At 39.7% G+C, this 26,597-nt stretch overlaps 1 protein-coding gene across 5 annotated transcripts in view; it reads left to right on the forward strand.

The window, feature by feature from the left end:
- The window catches only part of diaph2 (diaphanous-related formin 2), an 852,337-nt gene that overhangs the window by 716,000 nt on the left and 109,740 nt on the right, over positions 1-26,597 (forward strand). For 4 of the 5 annotated variants that reach the window (XM_078211680.1, XM_078211681.1, XM_078211683.1 and 1 more), the window contains 2 exons: positions 23,103-23,198; positions 24,107-24,154. In XM_078211680.1, coding sequence (XP_078067806.1) covers positions 23,103-23,198; positions 24,107-24,154 — 144 coding nt within the window. The remainder of the gene's footprint in view (positions 1-23,102; positions 23,199-24,106; positions 24,155-26,597) is intronic. The other variant, XM_078211682.1, reaches the window with a different exon arrangement.

Below are 26,597 nucleotides of genomic sequence, written 5' to 3' on the forward strand. Positions count from 1 at the left end.
TTATCTCTAATCATGTCAGCCTTACAACCACAAGAACTCAGCATTCTTTCTATGAGATAGCAACAAATGGCTGAAGGCACTGCATACTGCAAAGCACCCAGTCATCTCAGCTTCAGGACATCCCTGCAGAAGTTCCTCAGTGGAGTGTCCTAGGGCCAACCATCTTTAGCTACTACATCAGTGAACTTCTTTCCATCATAAGATCAGAAATGGGGATGTTCGTTGATGATTGCGCAAAGTTCAGCAACATTCATGACTCCTCAGACACTGAAGCAGTCCATGTCCAAATGCTACAAGATCTGGACAATATTCAGGCTTGGCAAACAAGTGGCAAGTAACATATGTACTACACAAGTGCCAAGCAATCATCATCACCAACAAGAAAGAACCTAACTATTGCCCCTTGACATTCAATGGAATTACCATCACTGAATCCCCCACTATTAATGTCCTGGGGGTTACCATTGATGAGAAACTGAACTGGATTAGCCATACAAATACTGTAGCTACAAAAGCACATTAGAGATTAGGAATCCTGCAGCAAGTAATTCACTTCCCAACTCCCCAAAGCTTGTCCACAATCTACAAGACATAAGTCAGGAGTGTGATGAAATATTCTCCCCTTGCCTGGATGAGTGCAGCTCCAACAGCACTCAAGAAGCTTGACACCATCCAGACAAAGCAGTCTGTTGGATTGGCACCCCATCCACAAACAATCACTCCCTCCACCACCAAAGCACCATAGCAGCGGTGTGTAAAATCTACAAGATATACTGTAGAAACTCACCAAGGCTCCTTAGACAGCACCTTCCAAACCCTCAACCACTACCATCTAGAAAGACAAAGGCAGTAGAAACATGGCACCACCACCATCTGAAGGTTTCCCCCCCCAGCTGTCCTGACTTGGACATATGTTTCGTTCCTTTACTGTTGCTGGGTCAAAATCATGGAACTCCCTTTCCAGCAGTACTGTGGGTGTAGCTATGTTAGGAATGTGTTAGCAGTTACTTTCCACTTAGTTCTAAATTGGATGTTAATCATTTAATAGAAGTGGGACATACAAAGAGGTTACAGGTGGCACTGGGTGTTGGAGATGTGTATGTGGAGTGGAATCAGAAAATAAAGGGAGTTTATGAAGAAGCAGGACTTGCATTTTCTTTACTGAACTGCAACTGAGAGGCTCAAACAACCTACACCACGTGGACTTCAGCAGTTCAAGAAGGCAGCTCACCACCACCTTCTCTAGGGCAATTAAGGATGGGTAATGAAAGCTGGCCATAGCCAGAGAAGTCCACATCCCGTAAATTAATTAAAAAACACATTTTTCTACTCTAGTTTCCTTAATTCCATTGGCAACCACTTCTTTAACTACATAATATCCTCTTTATAACCTTCCATCTCTCTTTCTTCCTTAAAAACTACATCTTTGACCAAACATTTGGTCACCCGCCTGTCTTCCTTGACTTATCATTTGTTATCATATTTTATGCATCTTGCTTGTTTATTTCCTACATTAAAGGTGCCTTCATAGTCGAAGCTGTGATTGCTTGCTCTGGAACGTTGTTTCAGGCATGGCAGCATAATTAGCATATTGCCCTGTTTGAAATGAGAGTAAAGAGGTGTAGTGCTGCGTGGGTTTACAATACAAGATAAACTACAGGAAAGATTTGGAAGGTATTTTTAAAAAGATTGATGATAAACCTTTGCATACAGACAATGCAGATTTAAGAAATAAGGATTAATCTATTTCCTTTCCCTCTCCATAAGTTTACTTCATTTCTCTCATGCACATATTTCTGCTGTCACAAATATAAGTGGCCACAGTATTAGAATACTGATCCTAGTTATGCAGCATTAGTCTGGCCTGTTTGAGATAGGTAATTTACAAATATTTTTGAGATATTTGACCTCTTCAAATTTTTTGAGATAATAAAATACAACTGTTCAAGTCAGAACACATCAGCAATGACTTGACAGTATACTGTATTTGAAAATAGTATAAAAGGAAGAACAACTGTACAGTATGTTGAGAGAGAGACACTGGTCTACTCTCATATGTTCTAGTGGTAATGGATGAAGTATCCAATTGTTGGTGATACTGAGTAAATTTACAGAGGGAACTGGTGAATCTGATATTGTGCTGATTGCATCTATTGCATTTGTAGTATTCTAGTCTATTTGAAAATCTGATTTAATATGATGCACCCATGAAAAAGATAATTCAAAATCAAAGCAACACCAAACTGCTTAATCAAAGTGAAGTTATTTTGTAACTTTTGGAATCAATTCTCCCCTGAGCCAATGGTTAAATAGTTACCAAATTCATTTCAAATGCCAGTCAACCTTAACACATATTTGAAGCAGATAACGTGAAGTTGTAGCCTTGGTGAAGCAAAAGAATTCTACTTTCTTCCAATTCCAGACTCATCTGATTGAGCTCATATTTAATTAGTGTGCTTCCTTTCCTTTAACACAGTTCATTTTTATTTTAATCGTGGTAAACCTAAGTAGCAAAACAAGAATTTAGCTGTTGCTCGGAAAGGTCTATCGAGAGCCAGTACTTTTAAACAGTACTTTTTTTCCATAAGTACAATGATGCCTCCATGTCTTTGTGCATTTGAGTTTGAGTTTGGACTGCTTTGTGAATGCTTTCCAAAGCAGTGTGAGTCTAGATACTCTTCAAAGAGGTATTTTTCTGTTCATGTTCCATATTAAAGTTTTGCTCCAGACATCATTAATGTATAAAACATCTGGAACTTGGCATTTCAAGCAAGTTCTAACTCTACTTGAAATGAAGAGAAGACTCACTAATTGTGCGTTCTACTCATGTGATGGTGTTGATAGCCTGTTAGAAAATCTGGTCCAGTTTGTTCCTTTCTGAACCAGACCATTTATCATCTTGCTGATTTAACAAGAACATTGGTGATCCAATATATATCTGTCTTTAAGTAATGTTTTACTGTTACAATTCCATTGAAGTGCATTCGCTTTCATTTAACTTGCCAGTTATAGCTGCTTATTTTCTGTTGTTGAGGGAGAGAAATGTGATAATAGATTTGCTTCATACATAATCAACTTATTATTTTCTGTCAGAAGGTAATCATCAACAATCACATTGCATATCATCATAAACTAGCATTCAAAATCACATCAACTCTGTACAACAATGCCACTGGTTAGAAGGGTGAAAATCTATCCAAAGTGTGCATTGGCATATCCAAGGTAGCAGGACTGGTTTTGTTTGAATCTAGACTCTTTCAATCTGATTCAAAGCTGTATGTTTTATAGTTAAATTGAAACTGGGATGAGAGAATGGAGTTATTGAACTCCAGTATTGAAGTAAATTTATTTGTGTTTTTTAAATGCTACATTTTGAATTGGAGTTTGGAAAAAGTCACAGTTTACAGTAGAAGCGCAACAGCAACTTGTGTTTATACAGCATCTTTACCATATTAAAACATCCCAAGGTGCCATGAAGCAGTATTAATAAAATAAAATATGTCACTGAGTCAATATATGCACCGATGTCCAAAAGCTTGGTCAAAGAGGTGGGATTAAGTGTTTTAAAGCAGAGATGGTTTCTCCCCTTTGAGAACTGACACCAAAACACTCAAAGAGGAGTACCTCACCCTATAATCTGTAAAAAGGTGGTGTGTGACCTGCTCTTCAGCAACTTCTAGTGGTTAATAAAAATGAATCCCGAACACACACACTCAAATCAATAAGTAATAATTTATTTATCTAACTAACAGTGAGCAAATTAACTGAACTATTAACAAACTGAATAAATCTCTTCTAGCTATTAACTATTCTCGAATAAAACAAGAATCTAATGGTATGCTATTCAAATAAAAACAAGTCCCACTCATTAATAAAATAGAATTTAGTCACTCCCTAAATTACAACCAGGTTTTATATACAGATAGGAAATATACAGTAAATGGCAAAACCCTTAGGAGTATTGATAGGCAAAGGGATCTGGGTGTACAGGTACACGGGTCACTGAAAGTGGCAATGCAGGTGGAGAAGGTAGTCAAGAAGGCATACGGCATGCTTGCCTTCATCGGCCGGGGTATTGAGTTTAAAAATTGGCAAGTCATGTTGCAGCTTTATAGAACCTTAGTTAGGCCGCACTTGGAATATAGTGTTCAATTCTGGTCGTCACAGCCTCATGTGGAGGCTTTGGAGAGGGTACAGAAAAGATTTACCAGGATGTTGCCTGGTATGGAGGGCTTTAGCTATGAGGAGAGGTTGGAGAAAATGGGTTCTCACTGGAGTGATAGAGGTTATGGGGCGACCTGATGGAAGTCTACAAGATTATGAGAGGCATGGACAGAGTGGATAGTCAGAAGCTTTTTCCCAGGGTGGAAGAGCCAATTACTAGGGGGCATAGGTTTAAGGTGCGAGGGGCAAGGTTTAAAGGAGATGTACGAGACAGATTTTCTACACAGAGAGTAATGGGTGCCAGGAACTCGTTGCCGGAGAGGTAGTGGGAGCGGATACGGTAGTGACTTTTAAGGGGCATTTTGACAAGTACATGAATAGGATGGGAATAGAGGGATATGGTCCTCGGAAGGGTAGAGGGCTTTAGTTAAGTCAGGCAGCATCATCGGTGCAGAGCCGAACTGCCTGTTCCTGTGCTGTAATTTTCTTTGTTCTTTGTGTCTTCTGGAATATTCTGGCCTTCTCTGTTGATTCTTCTGTCTGGAACTTCTTTCTTTGGTACCTTTGCTATCTAGATGGTGCTTTCTCTAAGACGTAGATGAAGCCATGAGAGCCAGCAATTCTCTCTCTCTCTCTCGAGAGAGAGAGAGAGAGAGAGAGAAAGACAGAGAGAGTTGAGAGCTGTAAGCTGGTAGCTCTGGCAGGTGGTAGTTGCTCTACTCTTTGTCCCACTGCTCCCTTCTTTTATACCCATGATGACATATAAATATTGCCCACAATAGGATTCGTCCTCGGTTGTCAAAACCGTCAGTTTTAAATTTAATAGGTTTTTGGCATCTAAATACCTGATTCAAATTGATCGGCAAAATTCAAAAGCCTGTTATCTAGGTAAAACTGCTGCTTTACCTTTTGGTACAAATGTTTCAGTTTAGGGTCTCTATGTACTTGCATTTTTAAATCTCTAAGCATAGAAAAAGCACCACCTTTTAACGGGACCACGCAATGCTTTCCCTCCGCCCCCTAGAATTTCACAATTTTACAAACACCAAATTCTAACTTCCTACCTCCCAATCTACAATTACTCTACCCAACTTTGCAACATAAGGAACATCCTAAAAGAGAAAAGAAAGGTAGGATGGCAAAGAGGTTTAGGGAGGGAATACCAGAGCCAGGGCCTAGGCTGCTAAAGACATAGCCACTATGGAGGTGGGGGTCGGGGAGTGGACATACACAGAATTAGATGAACACAGATCTCATGGAGAGTTGAGGGGCTGTAGGAGATGACGGAGATTGGCCTGGTTAAAGATAATTCCTCAACATGGTATGTTATTCATGGTATGAAGATGAGCATCAGAGCTGACAATCGATTATTCAAAATGCAAAACATTACATGCTATACTAAATTGGACAGCATATTTAAAAAAAACAATTTAGATGATATGTAAACTTCAATTGCTTTTTCATACTCATTACATAGAACATAGAACATAGAACATTACAGCGCAGAACAGGCCCTTCGGCCCACGATGTTGCACCGACCAGTTAAAAAAAAAAAACTGTGACCCTCCAACCTAAACCAATTTCTTTTCGTCCATGAACCTATCTACGGATCTCTTAAACGCCCCCAAACTAGGCGCATTTACTACTGATGCTGGCAGGGCATTCCAATCCCTCACCACCCTCTGGGTAAAGAACCTACCCCTGACATCGGTTCTATAACTACCCCCCCTCAATTTAAAGCCATGCCCCCTCGTGCTGGATTTCTCCATCAGAGGAAAAAGGCTATCACTATCCACCCTATCTAAACCTCTAATCATCTTATATGTTTCAATAAGATCCCCTCTTAGCCGCCGCCTTTCCAGCGAAAACACTCCCAAATCCCTCAGCCTCTCCTCATAGGATCTCCCCTCCATACCAGGCAACATCCTGGTAAACCTCCTCTGCACCCTCTCCAAAGCCTCCACATCCTTCCTGTAATGTGGGGACCAGAACTGCACACAGTACTCCAAGTGCGGCCGCACCAGAGTTGTGTACAGTTGCAACATAACGCTACGACTCCTAAATTCAATCCCCCTACCAATAAACGCCAAGACACCATATGCCTTCTTAACAACCTTATCTACTTGATTCCCAACTTTCAGGGATCTATGCACACATACACCTAGATCCCTCTGCTCCTCCACACTATTCAAAGTCCTCCCGTTAGCCCTATACTCAACACATCTGTTATTCCTACCAAAGTGAATTACCTCACACTTCTCCGCATTAAACTCCATCCGCCACCTCTCGGCCCAACTTTGCAACCTGTCTAAGTCTTCCTGCAAACTACGACACCCTTCCTCACTGTCTACCACACCACCGACTTTGGTGTCATCAGCAAATTTGCTAATCCACCCAACTATACCCTCATCCAGATCATTAATAAATATTACAAACAGCAGTGGCCCCAAAACAGATCCCTGAGGTACACCACTTGTAACCGCACTCCATGATGAATATTTACTATCAACCACCACCCTCTGTTTCCTATCCGCTAGCCAATTCCTGATCCAATTTCCTAGATCACCCCCAATCCCATACATCTGCATTTTCTGCAGAAGCCTACCATGGTGAACCTTATCAAACATCTCGCTAATAGTCGAGGAAATAGACCAACTAAAGAAAAGCAAATTGATTTCAAACGTTCAAGCCAGGAACCCTTGTAGTAGTTGAGTTTATTGATTCACTTTATGGCTGGGATTCTCTGACCTCATCCCAGCTGGGATTCTTCAGTCCGGCTGCTGTGAATGGAGATTTGGCTGAGCCAAACTCTCCATTCTCACTCGCAGCAATGGCAGGCCATACACCATGGGAAAATTCTGGCCTATAACTGATTTAACAGAATAGCAATGGTTTTTGTGAAAGTTTTGATTACTTTTAAATTCTCAATCAGCTAGGTGCTGCAAGTACAAAATGACAACCAACTATTAACATTATAAAAGATATCTGTAGACTCCTTATTCAGACTGTTAATTTGATATGTTTCAATGTCTGTTATTACTTGCTGAGATATTGTTTTCATAATTCTTTTTTTAAATTGTAGTTTGACTCTTATTTCTTAATTATATAGTAATCTCAGCCTGCTTCTCAGGGACAGCCATTAATTGTGTCAGTTTGATGTACTTCGCCATGAAATGCATCTAGAAGTCTCACAACACCAGCTTAAAGTCCTACAGGTTTATTTGGTATCACGAGCTTTCAGAGTGTTGCTCCTTCATCAGATGAGCGATGAGCATTAAAGAGCAGTGCTCTGAAAGCTTGTGATATCAAATAAACCTGTTGGACTTTAACCTGGTGTTGTGAGACTTCTTGCTGTGCCCACCCCAGTCCAACACCGGCATCTCCACATCATGAAATGCATCTGCATATGCAGTTCCCCAAACAACAACTCCCAAATCATATTACCAGATGGGGGCATCTTAAAAGAAATCAGAGCTTTTCGATTGGATAAAAATGAAGGAGAGTCTCTGTCACCTCTAGCCTACCACTCCCCCTATCCACTTTCGAGTTATAAGAGAAGTATTTTGACAGACGGTCACATTCTGAATTAGCAATGGAAGGTAACATTTGAAATATATATGTACGTGGATGAATCAACTATATAAAACAGAATAGAAATTAAATTGCAATGGACTATGTTGTTGTGAGAAATAATTGCATCTGTTTCGAAATCTCAAGTCTTTAGTTATTTCTGCTTCAGCATGTTAATGTAATTAATTTACCTCTTCTAAAATGTTTTAGGTGTTTTCTGTTTCTCAAGATGAAATTAAAACATTCTTGCATTTCTTATAGCTCCTTTCAAGGCTACTTCTGATGTCCCAAAGTACTTTGCAGCCAATTAAGTACTTTTGAATTGGAGATTCTCTGGTAGCGTAGGGAACACAGCAACCAATTTTCACACAGCAAGGCCCCACAAACAGCAATGTCATACGTACCAGATAATCTGTTCAGTGATGTAGTTGAGGGAAAATCATTGGCTGGGACATGAGAATTCCCTACTCTTCTTTAAAATAGTGCAATGGGATCTTCTATATCCAACTGAAAGAGCACATAATTTTGCATTCATCTCTGGAGTGGGACTTGAACCTATAACCTTCAGGCTTGGGGGTGTGAGTGCTGCTAACTGAGCCACAACTAATATGTGATGAGGGATAGTTCCACATGAGGCGGATTAGAACTAAAGGCAAGTTCCCTCTGTTTTGTACCAATATTGTTAATTTCAGAAGATTGCCTACTTGGAACACTAATCATGATTGTATATATGATACATGAATGCCTCAATGTACGAGAATCTTCTCCTTGTATCAATACCTTTTAAAATCATAGATGGCTTCATTTGCTAAGGCATTGCTTGTTTTTGAAAACCTTTAAAAGAAACCCACCCTCCACTGAATCCAACTAAAATTATATTTCTAACCTCCCTTCTCTCTTAAAATTCCTTAAGCTGTTCGCTACTTCTCGAGCAATAGTTTCTCCTTGTGGGTCCCATACCTTGAGAGCACCTAACATTCCAGCCTTGACATCTTCCTCTTCTGCTACATGCTGCCACAGGGAAACAGAATTTGAGTATTTGGATGCTGAAAATATTCATCTCTACCTTATTAATATCAACCCTAAATGTTTTTTGGGAGCTGCATTATGCCAGATAGCCGATTTGACATTAAATCATGGATAGTCAGAACTTTCATTAAATACTGGAAAAGTAAGGCTGTTTTCTTCTTCCCTGTAAAATTTCATACTCTCACATTCTAAGGTTCCACCTCCAAATCGTCACCTGCCTCTTATCGCCTCCATCCACAGAGCTCCTTTCTTTACAAACAACTTGTCCAAGTCCTCTGCTGCATTAGCTCCCGGCTGTTAACACAATTCAAAATTCTTTACCTTGTCTATCTAACCCTTCATGATATTGACTCTCCTTAACTATGCAACTTACATCAACTTGTATCACAGCCCATGACCCTCAATCCTCTATTCTAAGTCCCATCTTCTGCAACACCCTTCCCACTGGCATTCTATACTTAATGGCAGGCAAAGTTTTTAGCTGCTTAGTTGCATCTCTGTGGAGCTTCCCTTTTAAACCTATTAGCCTTGACACCCCTCACTCTACCTTTAAATGCCTTCTGACCTATCTTTCTGACATTGGGCCCCATTTTACCATTTTGACACTAAGTGTTGGGCGGACTTGAAACTGGGAGTGTTTCAGGTTCGACTTTTAGACCCATTCTCAGGCGCCCCCATATGCACCCTGCCTGAAAAAATATCAGTGATTCCGAATCGTGCTGTACAAACTTGTGGGCGGGCGTTAACACACCCGAAACCCTAAGCTCCGATCGACGCCTCCAACTGCGCATGCGCAGACAAAAAATGATAGAATGCCGCTCCCCTGCCACAGCGCTCCCAGGCTGGATAATGCCTCCCCCTGGCCTTCGCAGACATTGCCCTACTCCCCCCCCCCCCCCCAACATTACTGACTCATTTATTCCCCTCGCCACCCAGACTGATCCCCCCCCACACACACACAACCGATCTCCGGCAGTGTGGCACTGGACCCCCCCTTGCCTTCCATTGATCTTAGGCAGAGTGGCAGCAGAACCCCCTTCTTCCTCACTGATCTCAGGCAGAGTGGCAGCGGACCCCCTTCCCCTCCACTGATCTCAGGCAGAATGGCAGTGGACCCACTACCACTGACCTCAGGCAGAGTGGCAGCGGACCCCCCCTTCTCCTCCACTGATCTCAAGAAGAGTGGCAGCAGACTCCCCTTTCCCCCACTCCCACGCTGATCTCAGGCAGAGTGGCAGCAGACCCTCCCTACTGATCTCAGGTAGAGTGGCAGCGGACCCTTCCCCACCCACCCCTCACCAATCTCAAGCAGAGAGCCATCAGATGCTACACTAGGCACCTACCTCCTCACTAACTGGAGCACCCAAATCGGACTTTTATGGAGCATGTCTGTTTTGTACTAATTCTGGATGGATGAATGTGGTGGTAATGGGGGAAGTGCCGGTAAAGTTGGGTGTGCAGCCCATTAAGTCAATTTAAATGCATGCAAATGCATTTAAATGGCCATCACACTCGTTTCGGATGCAGTCCCGATCACGGCCATTTTCGGGCCTTGGTAAAGGGGGAACCAGCGCGGAGGCGGGTGCCTGATTTTACCAAGTTTTCGCGACTGAAAACGGGCGCAACGCGATGGTAAAATTGGGCCCATACTTCCTGATCTACTATCGTAAAGTTGCGACAGCGTGTTCTTTCATATGTGAAGTGCCTTGGGATATCCAAGATATTGTACAAATGCCCAAGTGAGGAAGTTTTGCATCTTAGGCTGTTAGGAAACTGGTTTGACATCAGCAAAACTCAACATATTTGAGCTTTAGAACCAACAGACACAGGAAATTTCTTAACTGTAATTGTTAATAGTGGAGGGTTCCATTCTTCCATTGTTTGTCAAGATACTTGTGTGATTGTAATTTAAAGGTTACTATAAAGTCTGGTTTGTTCAGCTTAGCAGACCAAGAAAGGTTTGCTAAAAATTTTAAGACATGACTGCTGTTACTCTGAACATGACCAAGAAAACTACACACTGCAAAAATGAAAGTCCTGGAAATCACACTGGATCCATCAACACCTGATCAGAAATTATATGTTCTGATCAAGTGTTAATGCTCAATTTAAATCTTTTTTTCATTACATGTGATGATAACTATCATTGTGCATTTTTCTTCCTTTTAACATCAGCATTTTTCTTTCTTGGTCAAAGAGCAGCAGTTGCCAGTTTGAGAAGAATGCCAAAACAATATACAAATCTTCATCCTTGTTGGTTGCATATTTTACACTGATAATGGCAACTTGCAGATCATGTCCCATCAATTGTAGGTTCAAAATAATTATCTCATCTTTCTCACATCCTATTACAGAGGGAGTTGGTGGTAAAGATGATTTATATATTATTAAATTACTTTGAAGGAAAAGATTTTTTTTGTAAATGAGCCAATTTATAAAAATGTTAACATTTGTTGAGGGAGTTGCCAGCTCCTTCATTCACAAAGAATGCTCATGCCTTGCAGTTATCTGAGGGAGTCCCAAAACTATATGGGCTTGAAAGTTAAGAACTACCTCAACAAATATTCTGAAGTTATATATAATTTGCATTCCAAAATTGAAGCCCATAGGATAAAAGGGGCAGCAACAGCATTAGATTGAAAACAGAGTTTGGAATGGCTGTTTTTTTAGCAGATTGGAGTGAGCCATATAGTGGTGTCCCCCAGGGTCCAAGGACCTGCTTCCGATATACATTAATGACTTGGATGGCATCCAGAGTACAGTTTTGAAATTTGCGGAAAGCACAAAGTTTGAAAGTGTAAGAAACAGTGAGGAAGATAAGAAATGATAGTAAAGTGAGGAAGATAGCAAAAGACTGCAAGAGAACGTAGATAAGTTGGTGCTTGGTAAACACATTGCAAATGTTTTTGTTTCCAGCATCCGCAGTATTTTGCGTTTAATTTTATTTCGGGTCCTTCTGAGTTGAAGACTTTGGAGAATTTGTCCTTTGTTTAAATTAGTTCCAACTTTGATCATCATCAGTCATGTGTGTCTTCTCATTGATTCAGTTAATTAAACAATCTTAGCATACTGTTACAGAATAATTGACTAAATGAACAGAAAGCAGCTCTTGGGAGCATCAGTGGTAAATATAAATTGTATTTTACAGTTATAAATCTCATTTAAAAATTGCACTGGCAATCTTTTTAATTGTTTTTACAAATAGAATGGCTCAACAATATCCAGGCTTAGGCTGACAAGTGGCAGGTAACATTCACGTCACACAAATGCCAGGCAATGATCATTTCCAACAGAGAGAATCTAACCATCATCTCCTGACATTCAATGGCACCACCATCCTGGGGTTTTCCATTGACCAGAAGCTCAACTGAACTAGCCATACAAACACTATGGCTATGTGTGGCTTTTGCTACCAAATAAACCTGTTGGACTTTAACCTGGTGTTGTTAAACTTCTTACTATAAAAATAATCCAGAGGCTATAAATCTTGCAGCGAGTAATTCTCACCCTGACTCCCCAAAGCCTGTCTACAATCTCCAAGTCACAAGTCAGAAATGTGATAGAATACCCTACCTTTGCCTGCATGAGTGCAGCTCCAACAACACTCAAGAAACTTGACACCATCCAGAACAAAGCAGCCTGCTTAATTGGCATCCCATCCATAAACATTCACTCCCTCCACCACTGACATACAATAGCAGCAGTGTGCATCATCTAAAAGATACACTGCAGAACTCACTAGGGCTTCTAAGGCAGCACTTTCCAAATCCACAACTACTACCATCTAGAAGGACAAGGGCTCCAGATACATGGGAACACCACCACTGGGAAGTTCCCCTCCAAATTGCTTACCATCTTAACTTGGAAACATCTTCACTGTTGCAGGGTCAAAATCCTGGAACTCCTGGACTGCAGCAGTTCAAGAAGGCAGCTCACCATCACCTTTTCAAAGACAATTAGGGATGTGCAGTAAATGCTGGTCTAGCCAGCGAAGCCCATATCCTGTGAATGAATATAAAATAATGGCATTTTATTTTGGATCATGTTTATTGAGTGTTTTAAGTCTGCAGTTCTAACCGACAACAACAAATTATCTTTTTCGAGCACCTTGAACGTCATAAGACCTCTCAAGGTGCTTCATAGCTAGATATTAGGTCAGATGACCAAAAGCTTGATTAAACAGTCGATTTTAAGGTTTGTCTTAAAGAGGAAAATGTGGTAGAGAGATGGGGAGGCGTTGTGGGGGTATTTCAAACCTTAGGGTCTAGGATAAGGACTAAAGATGTGGCCTCCAATAGGAGTGCAATTAAAATCAGGAATGCTCAAGTGGCCAGAATTAGAAGAGTGCAGATATCTGAGGATTGTAGGGATGAAGGACATTACAGGGATGGGGAGGGGAAGCCCATAAGGGATTTAAAAACCAGGATCAGCATTTTAAAATCGACACATTGCCTGATCAGGAGCTATTGTATTTCAATGCTCAAGGGCTGATGGATGAACAGGACATGATGCAAGTTAAGATACACGCAGCAGACCTCAAGTTTACAGAGGGCAGAATGTGGGAGAGAGAGCCCTGAAATTGTCAAATCTAGAGATATTGAAGGTGTGAAATAGGGTTAGGAATTGTATTACTCAGCAATATTTCAAAGAATGTGTCCAATGCAAACTCTAATATATTGTAAACTAAAATCAGAAAATGCTAGAAATACTCAGGTGTGGCAGCATTTGTGGAGAGAGAAATTGATTTACAATCTCAGTCAAGGGCTAAATTGTATAGCAAGTTATTCAGCATCAGAAAGAGAAAAAGTGAACATTTCAAGTGAGTAGAAATTAGCAAAATTGTGAGTTTTAAGGAGGATGCAAGGAAGCTTCAAGATGATTTTGACAAGTTGAGCAAATGGGCAAACACGTGGCAGATGCAGTACAATGTGGCTAAATGTGAAGTTATACACTCTGGTGTGTAAAATAGAAAGGAAGAATATTATTTAAATAGTGATATATTGGGGAGCATGAATGTAAAAAGGGATCTGGAGAGGCAGTTGCAGCAAGCAATTAGGAAGACAAATGTTATCTTGACCTTCATTGCATGAGGATTTGAGTTCAGAACTAGTGACATCTTACTGCAATTACACAGGGCCTTGCTGAGGCCACACCTGGAGTATTGTGTGCAGTTTTGGTCTTCCTACCCAAGAAAAGGTACACTTGCCATAGAGAGAATGCAGCAAAGCTTCACTACGCTGATACTGGGGTTGACAGGACGGTCCTATGGAGTGAGGTTGGTTTGACTGGGCCTGTATTCACTAGAATTTAGAAGGATGAGAGGAGATCTGATTGGACAGACTAGTCGCAGAGAGGATCTTTTCCCTGGTTGAGGAATCTGGATGTGGAGATGCCGGCGTTGGACTGGGGTAAACACAGTAAGAAGTCTCACAACACCAGGTTAAAGGCCAACAAGTTTATTTGGTAGCAAAAGCCACTAGCTTTCGGAACAGTCTGTTGCTTCGTCAGGTGGGTGGGAGTTCTCAGAGGAATCTGGAACCAGGGGACATAATCTCAGGGTATGGGGTAGACCATTTACAACTTAGATGAAGAAAAATTTCTTCACTCAAAGCGTCGTAAACCTGTATAATTCTTTTACCACAGAAAGCTGTGGAGGCCAAATCACTGAACATATTTAAGAAAGAAATTGATATATTTCTGGACACTAAAGGCATCAGGGGTATGGGGAGGAAGCCGGAATATGGCATTGAAATAGAGAATCATACTGAATCGTGGTGCAAGCTCAGAGGGCCGAATGGCCTATTCTTGCTCTTAGTTTCAATGTTTCTAAGTGCAACCCTTGATCAGAACTAATGCAGCTAGTGAGAAGAATTTCTTCTTAGAACCAGCCAAAACAAAGAAGGAAGGGTCGATTAACAATTAACGGTAAAGATTTTCTTTATATTTGTAAGTGTCCCTATTATTGAGTTCTTAAATGAGCAAATTTAAAACTAAAATTTTCAGTTTACAAGCAAATGATCTCAAGTCTGTTTATCAAGTACAGTGGAACCCCGATTTAACGCGACCCGATTTACCGCAAATTCAGATATAACGCGATGAATCATTGGACCCTTTTTTTCCCGCTCATCATTGGCAAATTTAGCACGACCCCGCCTTTTTCGCAATAACATTTTATGGACCCCAACCATCACATTATAGCGGGGCCCCACTGTACCTGCATGGAACAAACAAAATTGCCTTGTCTTTTTAATGTTTTAATTTTTGTTAATTTACCAGTATAAAGCAGATTGCTTGAACATCATTTGCAGTTCTTCGGTTAATAATAGTGGATTGTATTTGCTGAGTATTTACGAACAGTAGCTATTTTGTAGATTTAAATTGGCCGCACAAAGGTTTTGTAAATTGAAACTGTGAAAGGGACCGCTTCTGAGAAGCAAATTATTATTAATAGTCATTTGGTAGTACAGAACTTAAGTACTGCTGAAAAATTAAATATGTCAAAGCATTTTGTAATTATACCAATAGTAAAGGGAACAAGTTATACTGCATGAAAGGAAAGCACTGATTGGTCAAAATATTGCCATAGGGCCAATGCCATTCGGAGTCGATTTGGTTTGAATTTGAACAAAAACTTGGCAGTTAACTGTTCCCTCGTGCATTCTCCATGGTTACCAATCAGAGCCCACTTGCCAACCTATCAGCACTCTCTTAAGCAGTACAAATTGTTCTTCCCTTTACAACTGATATTCTGGTACACTGTCCTGATGGGTGCAAGATGAAAAGCTTCAATAGCATGTTTTTTTAGCATTATTCAAATTATTATGCATCTATAATAGTTGTTGCATAAAGGTTTTGAACTGATGTACAAATTATTATTCAGAAATTTGTTCATACTTGTTGAAGTTTAAATGAGTTAGCAGCTAACAACTGGTGGGAAACAGTGACTATGCACATTAAAAATCACTGTGAATTTCCTTGCATTTTATTTGTGGAAACCAGATTTACCATTCAGTAAGGGATTCCATTTTGTAACCCTTAGCTATTACAGATTATACCTTAAACGTTCTGGTGATATTAACAGCCATTTTAGCATTACAGTTGCTTTGTCAGTGCACCTAAATTAATAGGTTGCTTTTGGACTTTATTCTTTTACAGATTTTCCCCATTCTATTCTGAAAATAAACCTTACTCCCAGTATTGGTCTTAGTAATAAGATAGCTCTGATATCTGTAAAGCCATTCTGGTGAAGTGTTTGTTTTGTATTTGATTTTTTTTTTGTTATTTTGGTCCATTAAAACATTTTTTTTCAGGAATATTGCATTTTTTTGTGCTGGGATTTGCAATATAAAGAAACACCTTTGCATGAAGGTATCATTATATGATTTGCCATTATTTATATATATATTATATATAAGCACACATTCGGACCTACGTTTTCTTCACCTAAACCGGGGTGTAACGTGCTCCTACGGTTTTATGGACTTAATCAATACACAAACAGATTTTCTTAACCATGTTCATTGTCCTGCTATTTTTAATTAATCTCTGACATTTTGGAGGAATTTTGTTCCCTGTATCTGATATCCTTAGACGCACGACCCAGTGAGATATCAGTCTAATCTTTTGGGCATCCCACATTTTAAAAGTAAAGTTAAAAGTTTATTTATTAGTCACAAGTAAGGCTTACATTATTAACACTGCAATGAAGATACTGTGAAATTCCCGTAGTCACCACCCTCCGGCGACTGTCCAGGTCAACACACCTAACTAGCATCTTTCAGAGTGTGGGAGGAAACCGGAGCACCCGGAGGAAACCCACGCAGACACGGAGCGAACGTGCAAACTCCACACAGACAGGGACCCAAGCCGGGAGTTGAACCTGGGTCCCTGGTGCTGTGAGGCAGCAGTGCCAACCACTGTGCCACCGTGCTGCCCTTAATAATCATAACACCATTACTGGCTGTGCCTTCAGCTGCCAAGGCCCAAAACTCTGGAATTCCTTCCCCAAACCCCTCTGCCTCTCGAGTTTTTTTTCCCCCTTTTATACAATCCTTAAAACCTACCTCCTTTGGGCAAAGTTTTGGTCACCAGCCCTAATATTTCCTTAAGTGGCTCAGTGCTAATCCTATGAAGTGCCCTGAAATGTCTTGCTATATCAAAGGTGCTACCCAATTTAAGTTGCTGTTGTTGAAAATTGTTGTTTTGAATTAGAGATGTTCTATCAGGATGCTTTGGACTACTGTATTATTGTGTATAAGATCAGAAATTTACATCCATGTTTAGAGTTCAAAGTAAGAGGGCTGTCGTATATTGGTGTCATGCAAGTGCTGAATATTGATAGCTTTAATTAGACTGGGTAAATGCATAAAATGTTCCTTAAACTGATAATTGTGGAAAACACTGAGCAAAACAACAACTTGGCAGCCAGACTTCCATTTAATATCACAATAAATGAAAGATAAAAGAGGTGTCAAGGAGGCAGTATGTACACCATAGTGATATTTGCATATTTCCCACACTGGAGGTTGTTTTGCCTGATTGAGAACCAGAATACAGGCAAAGCAACTGTATACTGTTCAAGATCAAATGTTGCAGTTTGATTGTTTGTGCACCTGTTTGATGTAGTGACACCTTGGGGGGATTCTCTGGCCTCTCCTTTCTCCCGGTGAGAGGTGGCGCACCATATTCACCGGCAGCAGGTTCTTCTGGTCCCACCACTGTCAATGGGATTTCCAAGAAGACCAGAACATCCCCTCCAATCTGATTTTCAAGTTTGCTGACGACACCACCGTAGTGGGTCAGATCTCAAACAATGACGACACTGAGTACAGGAATGAGATAGAGAATCTGGTGAACTGGTGCAGCAACAATAATCTCTCCCTCAATGTCAACAAAATGAAGGAGATTATCGTCGACTTCAGGAAGCATAAAGGAGAACATGCCCCTGTCTACATCAATGGGGATGAAGTAGAAAGGATCGAGAGCTTCAGGTTTTTAGGTGTCCAGATCACCAAAAACCTGTCCTGTTCCCCCCCATGCCGACACTATAGTTAAGAAAGCCCACCAATGGCTCTACTTTCTCAGAAGACTAAGGAAATCTGGCATGTCAGCTATGACTCTCACCCAACCTTTACAGATGCACCATAGAAAGCATTCTTTCTGGTTGTATCACAGCTTGGTATGGGCTCCTGCTCTGCCCAAGACCACAAGGAACTACAAAAGGTCGTGAATGTAGCTTAATCCATCATGCAAACCAGTCTCCCATCCATTGACTCTGTCTACACTTCCCGTTGCCTCGGCTAAGCAGCCAGCATAATTAAGGATCCCACGCACCCCGGACATTCTCTCTTCCACCTTTCTTCCTTCGGGAAAAAGATACAAAAGTCTGAGGTCACGTACCAACTGACTCCAGAACAGCTTCTTCCCTGCTGCTGTCAGACTTTTGAATGGACTTATCTTGCATTAAGTTGATCTTTCTCGACACCCTAGCTATGACTGTAACACTACGTTCTGCTCTCTCTTGTTTCCTTCTCTATGGATGGTATGTTTTTGTCTGTATACCGCGCAAGAAACAATACTTTTCACTGTAAATACACGTGACAATAAATCAAATCAAATCCCACCGGCATAAAGAACTGGAGAATTCCAGCGCTTATTGTCATTCCAGTAACAAAATAAAATAGTCTAGAAGTTGCCGAAGCATTTGGCAACAAAAATAGATCATTTTTACTAATCTATAAAGCTGCGTGTAGAGTGTGAATCTAAAACTAACATTGTATTGGAACACCCATCAGAAAGATGGTATTGTTGTAACATTGAGGTTTATTTAGCAATTTTGGGAAGTTGGGGAAATCTTGTATACGTGATCATCTTAGTTAGAAGGATATACAAAAGCATAATTACTAAATTAAAATTAAAAGTTGATCATAAAACAATCAAAGCGCTCTTTGATCCTCCTCTTCAAACCTTTCTAACTGGGCCTGTTGTTTTGTATATTATAGAAGCTAAATATTGGGTTTTCAATGCAAGATCACTTCTTTAATTGCATCAGGGAGAGTTACCAGTTTAACACAAGAATCTTCATGAAAACGGCTGGATATCCAGGTTTTGATTCTGGGTAAATGAAGTCATCTTGATTTTTTTAATGTTCTCCAATCTTCCATCCACAATAAAAATGGTGCGAATGTAGCTGTTGGTACAAAGAAATTTATATTTATCAATTGGTATTGGAATCCCATTGCTTTTGACTGATGGGCTCATTAGTTGTTGAGCTAAAAATTTGCTGAAGTTGTGTGGCCACATTTTCAGGCTCTCAAAAAAACAAACATTTGGTTCTTTTGTCCTGACGTACTGTCATGTCACAAAGCTATCAAACAAATTCTGTTATGTGTTGTCCTCAATTGAACTTGAGTATGCTCTTTACTTTTAAAAAAAAGGTCTTTTTCGTTGCGTTTTAGCTGTCCCCAGTAAGAACGTATTGATACTCAAAGCATGTCCACTATAAACCTCCATAATGTATTTGCATAACTCAAACAGTGAGACTGTTTATTTTAAATGTTTTTTTCATTATATATTTATTTATTCTGATCAGACCAAGGATCATCATGTTTAGACAAGCTGATTGTATTTTGCAATGTAGTTGGTGCAGTCAATTGAAACCAACTATTTTATCGCCATGCTTATTCCATTTAAAAGTTGTAAAGGAGCAGATTTTCATTTTGATACAATACATAGAACAGAGAACAGTCAGCACAGGATCAGGCCCTTCGGCCCACGATATTGTGCCCAACATGACGCTAAATTGAGCTAATCCCTTCTGCCTGCCCTTGGTCCATATTCCCCTATTCTGTTTGCTTATCTAAAAGCCCCTTCAAACGCACCTGTCGTATCTGCCTGCACCACTACCGCTGGCAGTGCATCCCAGGCACCTACCACTCTATAAAAAAACACTTGCCCCTTTGAACTTTCCCCCTCTTACCTACAGTGCATGATGGAAGGAAACGTGCAGCAAATATGGCCAAATCAGGAGTGATTTTTTTCATGCTTTGATTATAATAAAACCGCTACTTGAAGTTATTTGTTTGCCAAACATCACTGGATAGGTTTGTTCAGGTGAAATGGATCTACTTTCAAGAACTGCCATATTCTTCACATGACCATGTCTCCCGATACAAGGAATGAAATATCAGAACACTTTACCCAGAGAGACTTGCCTCGAGATTCAATCAGTGAATGGACTCCAAGGGGAATTAACTCGGCTTTCCAATCTAATTCTGAGTGCTACTTCAGAAATAGAAAAGAAAATCCATTGTAATGTAGAAGAGAGTGAAGTAAGATTCTTTACCATCACGACCTAGCTCTTTATAACTGAGAAAAGTCTCTTGTACACAAAATAAGATTATTACAGATGAAGATGATGATTCAGACCATGCTAATTCATTCATCCAGGAGCACCAAACAAATTCACCTACTTTAACGTCAAAATATTTCTTAAATTATTCTAGTGGTTTTCCTTCACTATTTCCTCATGGCCTCCACTTTTTTTCCTGGAAAGTGTTGATTAGTCTTTGTCTAAAGAAATAGTTCCTCACTTTGGCTTTAAATTCACTTGTTCCTGCTTTAAACTGGTCCTCATGCCCTGCTTTAATGTCTGCTTCATTCCTTGGTAACCAGAGCATCAGTTTATATCGATGAACGTGTATTCCTTATAGTTCCAGAAAAGTTGATATTTTTGTAGCTATAGTGGCAACCTTTATTAATGATTGCCTGAGAAGATAAAATATTTTAGCGTCTTTTACAGATTTACTTCATGTTCAACTAAAAGATAATTGTCGTTTGGCAGTACAGAATTTGAGTATTTCTGAAAAAAGAGACATGTTGTCAAAGCTTTTTGTCTTGCATTCATCAGGACAGATTTGCAAGAGCGCCAGTTGTAAAGGGAACAAAACTTTATACTACATGAGAAGAGAGTGTTATTTGGTTGGCAAGTGGACTCTGGTAGAAACATTGCCATGGAGAATGCAGTAAGAAGTTTAACAACACCAGGTTAAAGTCCAACAGGTTTATTTGGTAGCAAAAGCCACACAAGCTTTCGGAGCTCTAAGCCCCTTCTTCTTCACTCACCTGAAGAAGGGGCTTAGAGCTCCGAAAGCTTGTGTGGCTTTTGCTACCAAATAAACCTGTTGGACTTTAACCTGGTGTTGTTAAACTTCTTACGGTGTTTACCCCAGTCCAACGCCGGCATCTCCACATCATGGAGAATGCACCAGTGAACCACTAAATGTCAAGCTTTAGGTCGACTATTATTAGTCAAGTTATTGCCCTGGGGAATGAACAAGGGAATGACTGACCCCCTGAACTTTATTTGAGTTGAAAATATGCAACGGATGGACATACTCTTTCTGTCTGCAAAGGACAGGGCCCTATGTGTAACTATATGGAGCTTCTAGAATGCATGAGTGAGTCCTACTGATAATCTTGAATTGGTTGACAGTGTAATTCTTAGCACAATCAGGATTCTTTCGCAAGTGCTGTCCAATCACGGAATCACATCTAGCGTTGGATAATACATTTTGAGTTTTTGCAAGCACGAGCTGTTTGGGCACGGGCAATACTTTGTCTGGTGCAAATAGCCAAAGGAATTTGCTGTTTGGCATGATCTGCCAGTAAATGGGGTGTGCAACCTACTTACCTGGCATCTAAATGGCACTGAAATTCATGTACTACATTACTAATTTGTGTGATAGACCGAATGTCTCTTTGGCTTGACAGCAATGTCCTGTTAGTGGAGAATACCACTCATGTTGCTACTGCATCATAGAAGTGTGAACCAACAAGCTTTACTGCTGCTCAAATTTTTATGACACTGAGTAAGTCCAGGGTAATGAGGTAGACTGGGCCCTTCTCACAACCAAAAATTGCTCCCTTGGAGCCCATTCATCAGTTTAACTAATATATAGCGAGCAATGATCTGATCAGGATAGCCATTGTACTGCAGGATGGCTTTGCTGCAATTGACTATTAACAAGGTTGTCGAGAAGGTCAACCTTATCTCAGTGTGGAACTGTAGGAATCCCAACACATATATTGACAAGTGAACGTAGGCTTGCAGTAGAAAATATTGGAGAACTCATTGGCAGATTTCTCAACTAGCACATTTGAGGAAAGGAAGCTCATTTTTCTGCTCAGCTTCAAAGATGAATTTAAGCATGAGATGGATCCCATTAAGGAATGTAAGGAAATTCCCAGTGCAGCTGCGGATTCAAATATAGCAAACATCTCATTTATGTATTGGACCTATGCAAGGGGTAGGAAGTTAAGTGTAAGCCATCAAAGTCGAGTTTCTCATGGAAGCCAACAAAGATGTTTGCAAGTGCTGGGCCTAGAGGGATCTCTTGGCAACACCATCTACTTGGGCATACTTGATGTTACTAAAACTGAAGTCAGCTGCACAAGTTGCTCGGTTCATAAGTTCAGTGAATACCGATTCAGATAGTGGCAATTTGTCTCGATCGCCATGATATAGTGACAACGTGCAAATATCTGTGGCTTCCTTGAGCAGTGCATGGCACCCCGTCTAGACCCAGATCTCTCAAAATCTTTTTACAGCAGCATAAAAGAAGATTTGTGTTTCATACCAGTCTGAGAGAACAGGATCATGCTTGGAGCATCTTTGGTTAATTACAAAGAAAAATAGATGGCTGTCTGTGACTAATGGAATATTCTGTCATAGGCTCTGTGGGCTACCAATCTTCAGGGAAGTCAAACAATAATATTTCAAGTCTTCCTTTGACATTTGAGATGATGAAGTAGTTTCCTCATTACTTATCTGCTATACAAACTGAACAAAGAATATTTGGGCATGTAGTTCTATCATGGTAGGAAGGAAGTCAAAGGAAATAAAAGACATAAAAATGAAATGTTTTCTAACCTTTTTACTGTAAAATGTTGACACCTGAGTATTTTATGCCACTAACATTTGATTTTTCTTGCAGATTGCCCGTATTTTTATTCATTGAGTTTACTTAAGTGCTGATTTATTGACATCTAAAGTTGTGGTTTGAATGTTCTCCGTAGACGTATACGTTGAAGTGAATTTTTGATTTATATTGAATTCATGTTATAGCATCTGTCATGGAATAATATTTTTGACTGCTGCCTTATGTTTTAAATTTGCACATCCCATTTGTCTAATCTTGTGATCCAACACATGACAGTCTTGTCCTTAAGCCACCAACATTAACCATTTGACTTTGGAAGTGTATGGACTGAAATATTATTGATAGTAATGTACTTTTATATTGCAAGACTGAAGTAATTTTCTTGTTTCACTTCTGTAGAGGGTAATGAAACAGGAGTGATGGATAGCCTGCTGGAGGCCTTGCAGTCAGGTGCTGCATTCAGGGATCGCAGGAAGCGCACACCAAGAAATCTTGGTAAGTCATGAAGTCTAAGTGATGTGCAGCTGCAGAAATTAAGACAAGAATGCACTGCATTGCTGCTCCCCTCCGGTGTATTATCACTAACCTAAGGGACACATTTCAGAATTACTTTTTTTAAAAATGCATTTGCTATTGAAGAAAAAGTAGATGGCCTGTGCCAGTCGTCATTTAAGTGGCAACCCTAAGAATATCAAAGAAGAAAAATTAAAATGGTTTTTCCTCATGGCAAACTATGAACCACATTGCTTCAAACACAGGCTTAATGAAAGTCATTGGAAGGTCAATATATACAATCAGCAGCTTATACCCTTTTCAATATTGAATCTGTAAAAGAGAAGAGCCAAGTATCAAATTGAGTTTTAATGTCATTTCTTCCACACGTAATCCTTAAACATGTGGCTACTTAAGTCTAAACTTATTTAAAATGTATGCATATTGAATACATAGATAGTAAAGATCTATTAGCATTTGTAGTATTGCTTGGATTATACAATGCATGTTTTATTGGCAATTTCAGCAATAATGAGTACAGACCTCTTAGCGTATGCTTTATGAATAACAAATAACAATGTTTGTTATTAATCACCTTTCAAAATACCTGGGAAAACAAAGATAATTTTAAAGTTATGCCATTGAGAATATGAGAATATTTTTTTTAGCTACGTGGATAATGCTGATCTAACATCACCAGACATGCTTACCTATGTTTATCTTTTTTTTAAATTCAGTCATTAAAATGGATATTAATGAGTCAGCTCAGATATTCCCAGTTGTTTAACAGATCATTATGACTAATCTGTTAATTTATGCACTGGCAGTTTTCACAAGGGTTCCGTCAATGTAAATTCATCTGTCGTTCAATTAAAGTCAGTTTTTGATAGCTTGCTTCCTGGTTGTTGCAGGTGAACAAGGTCCAGCTAGTCCAACATCCCGATGGCCTGTTGACAAGGGTAAAGGAAAATATTTCAAGTGCTACTACTTTGCTTCCCTCTTTTATCTCACTTTTCAGTCTAGCTTCGGGCGCCTTTAAATACTCTGGATAGATAATTGGCCATAACCTTTATTTTGGGCCTAAGGCAGAAGGCGAGTGGAGAATAATTTGATGACGGCAAGTTTTCCCTTAATGCTAGTTCTTAGGAAATCTCTATTTAGGTCTCTTAGCATTGCTGTATCAATTTCACATCCAGCAGTTACCTCTACCAGTACCTTGGCATTAAACTCAAAATGTCAAGCATTGTACCTAGTCCAAACTTTCTTAATGGATTCTGGCCTTTTCCTGTCCTTCGTGCTTCAGAAATACGTCTATGATATTATGTCTTATCTGCTTTTTTTGCCGTAGGGAAACAGCAGCTTTGAAGATGTGTATGTTATTATTGCTTTTAATAGGTTCATCTCTGAAATGCTGCAACGGAATATTAACTTCACTTTCAATTTCATTTTTTGGACTAATTTCCCAGGTATGAGGATGCATTTTGCATCAAGTTGCCCAATTGTATTCAAAGACCCCAGGCAAAATTTTCATAAGCCAATTAAATTCATTTGTGTTTCTTGATTAAGTTACCAGAGCTAGTTACAATATCATTAACAGTGTGCCACCCTGGCAGATATTTTGTTAGGAAAAAACATCATAGCAAGCTTTAGCATTTTTAGAAGTTTTTTTCATTCTTAATTTGAATTACTTCTGCAAGCAGTGTAGAATTCTGACACAATTCTCATATGACTTCATGAGTGTAAAATGTGTTGGTGCAAATTGGACATAGTCCTAATTCACCGCAATTGATGTCCCTTATGATTGGAAAAGTTGGGCTTTACTAAACCAGCTTTACTAGTTGTAAGCAATGTATGACTCACCGGAGCTCCGGTATTATGACATTGTCTTGCAATATATTAAGATTATGTCAAATGCATAGATCAAACTGTAATGCGTTGTCTGCATTTCTGGTCACCGAAGGTGAGCTACTTGCAGTTACCATGGAGTTAAAGCATTAATGAGTTACTAGTGCTATATGTATGTTTGTTTCTCCCTCCCTGTGTCCGATTCACAATACTGAACCTATATTTGAAATATTTCCTGCCTCTCTATTTATGGGTTAAAAAAATGTATGCACATACGATAAATAATGAGCGCATCATGAATAGGTGATTCGATTGCAGCTGATGGACTGTTATAATAAAATCCAGTGCAATAACTTGGGATAGCATAGAGAACTCTGGATAAGATATTCTATTTTGTCATCAAAGACATATTTGCAAACTTCGTGAAGCATTTTGGGATAAATAATCTTAATACGTAATACTTTTGAGTGGAATATATAATTTATAATGTATCATATATTTTGATATCTAAAAGATTTGAAGAAAATTCCAAACATTTGCAGTTAGAAAAGCAAAACCTAGTCCTTGTTCTGTAATAGACACATATTAAAATAATAACTTATATTTGTTACAAAGTAGATGACCTAAAAGGCACATTTGGAGGTAAATTGATATGACATAACTGGCATTATGGAGACATAGCTGCATAATAGCCAGTTTGTGATCTCATTGAAACCTCCAAAATCATTAAAGGAATAGACAGGATGTTTCCCTTGGTTAGGGAGTCTAGAACCAGGGGACCAAATTTCAAAATAAAGGGGAAGCCACTTAGGACCGGGGTGAGGAGAAATATCTTTACTCAGAAAGTTGTGAATCTTTAAATTCTCTACCCCAGAGGGCTGTGGAAACTCAGTCATTGAGTATGTTTAAGGTAGAGATTGATAGATTTCTGATTAGCAATAACGTAAAAAGGTTATAGGAGAGTGTCTGTAAAAGTCAGTGATGTGTCCAATCAGCCATGATCATATTGAATGGCAGGTTGCAGGATCTAGGCTGAAAATGCAGCCACCAGTAGTGAAACAATTAAAATAGGGAGTGCTTCAGATTTCAGAATTAGAGGAGCACAGACTTCTTGGACGATTGTGGAACTGGCGGACAGTAGTGATCGGGACGAGTGAGACCATAGGGAATTCTGAGAACAAGGATGAGAATTTTAAAATCAAGACATTGCTTGACTGGAGGTCACTGCAAGACAGCGAACACAGTGGTGGCACTGAAACGGGACTTAGGAAATTAGCAGCAGAGTTTAGATTGTCTCAAGTTTGCAAAGGGTAGAATGCAGTCCAGCCAGGAATGTCTTGGAATAGTCAAGTAACAAAGGCATGAAGAAGGGTTTCAGCAGCAGAAGAACTGAGACACAGCAAAGGGCAATGTTACAGCGGCAGAAATATACAGTGTTTGTGATAGCACAAGTATGTAGCCAACATGTATCATCTTGGGATCAAATGTGAAACTAAAACTGCAAACAGATTGGCTGGGATTCTCCCAAAAGAATTCTAAGTGCTGAACTCATGTAAA

Source organism: Mustelus asterias, chromosome 4 (genome assembly GCF_964213995.1).
Source record: "Mustelus asterias chromosome 4, sMusAst1.hap1.1, whole genome shotgun sequence".
NCBI lineage: Eukaryota > Metazoa > Chordata > Chondrichthyes > Carcharhiniformes > Triakidae > Mustelus > Mustelus asterias.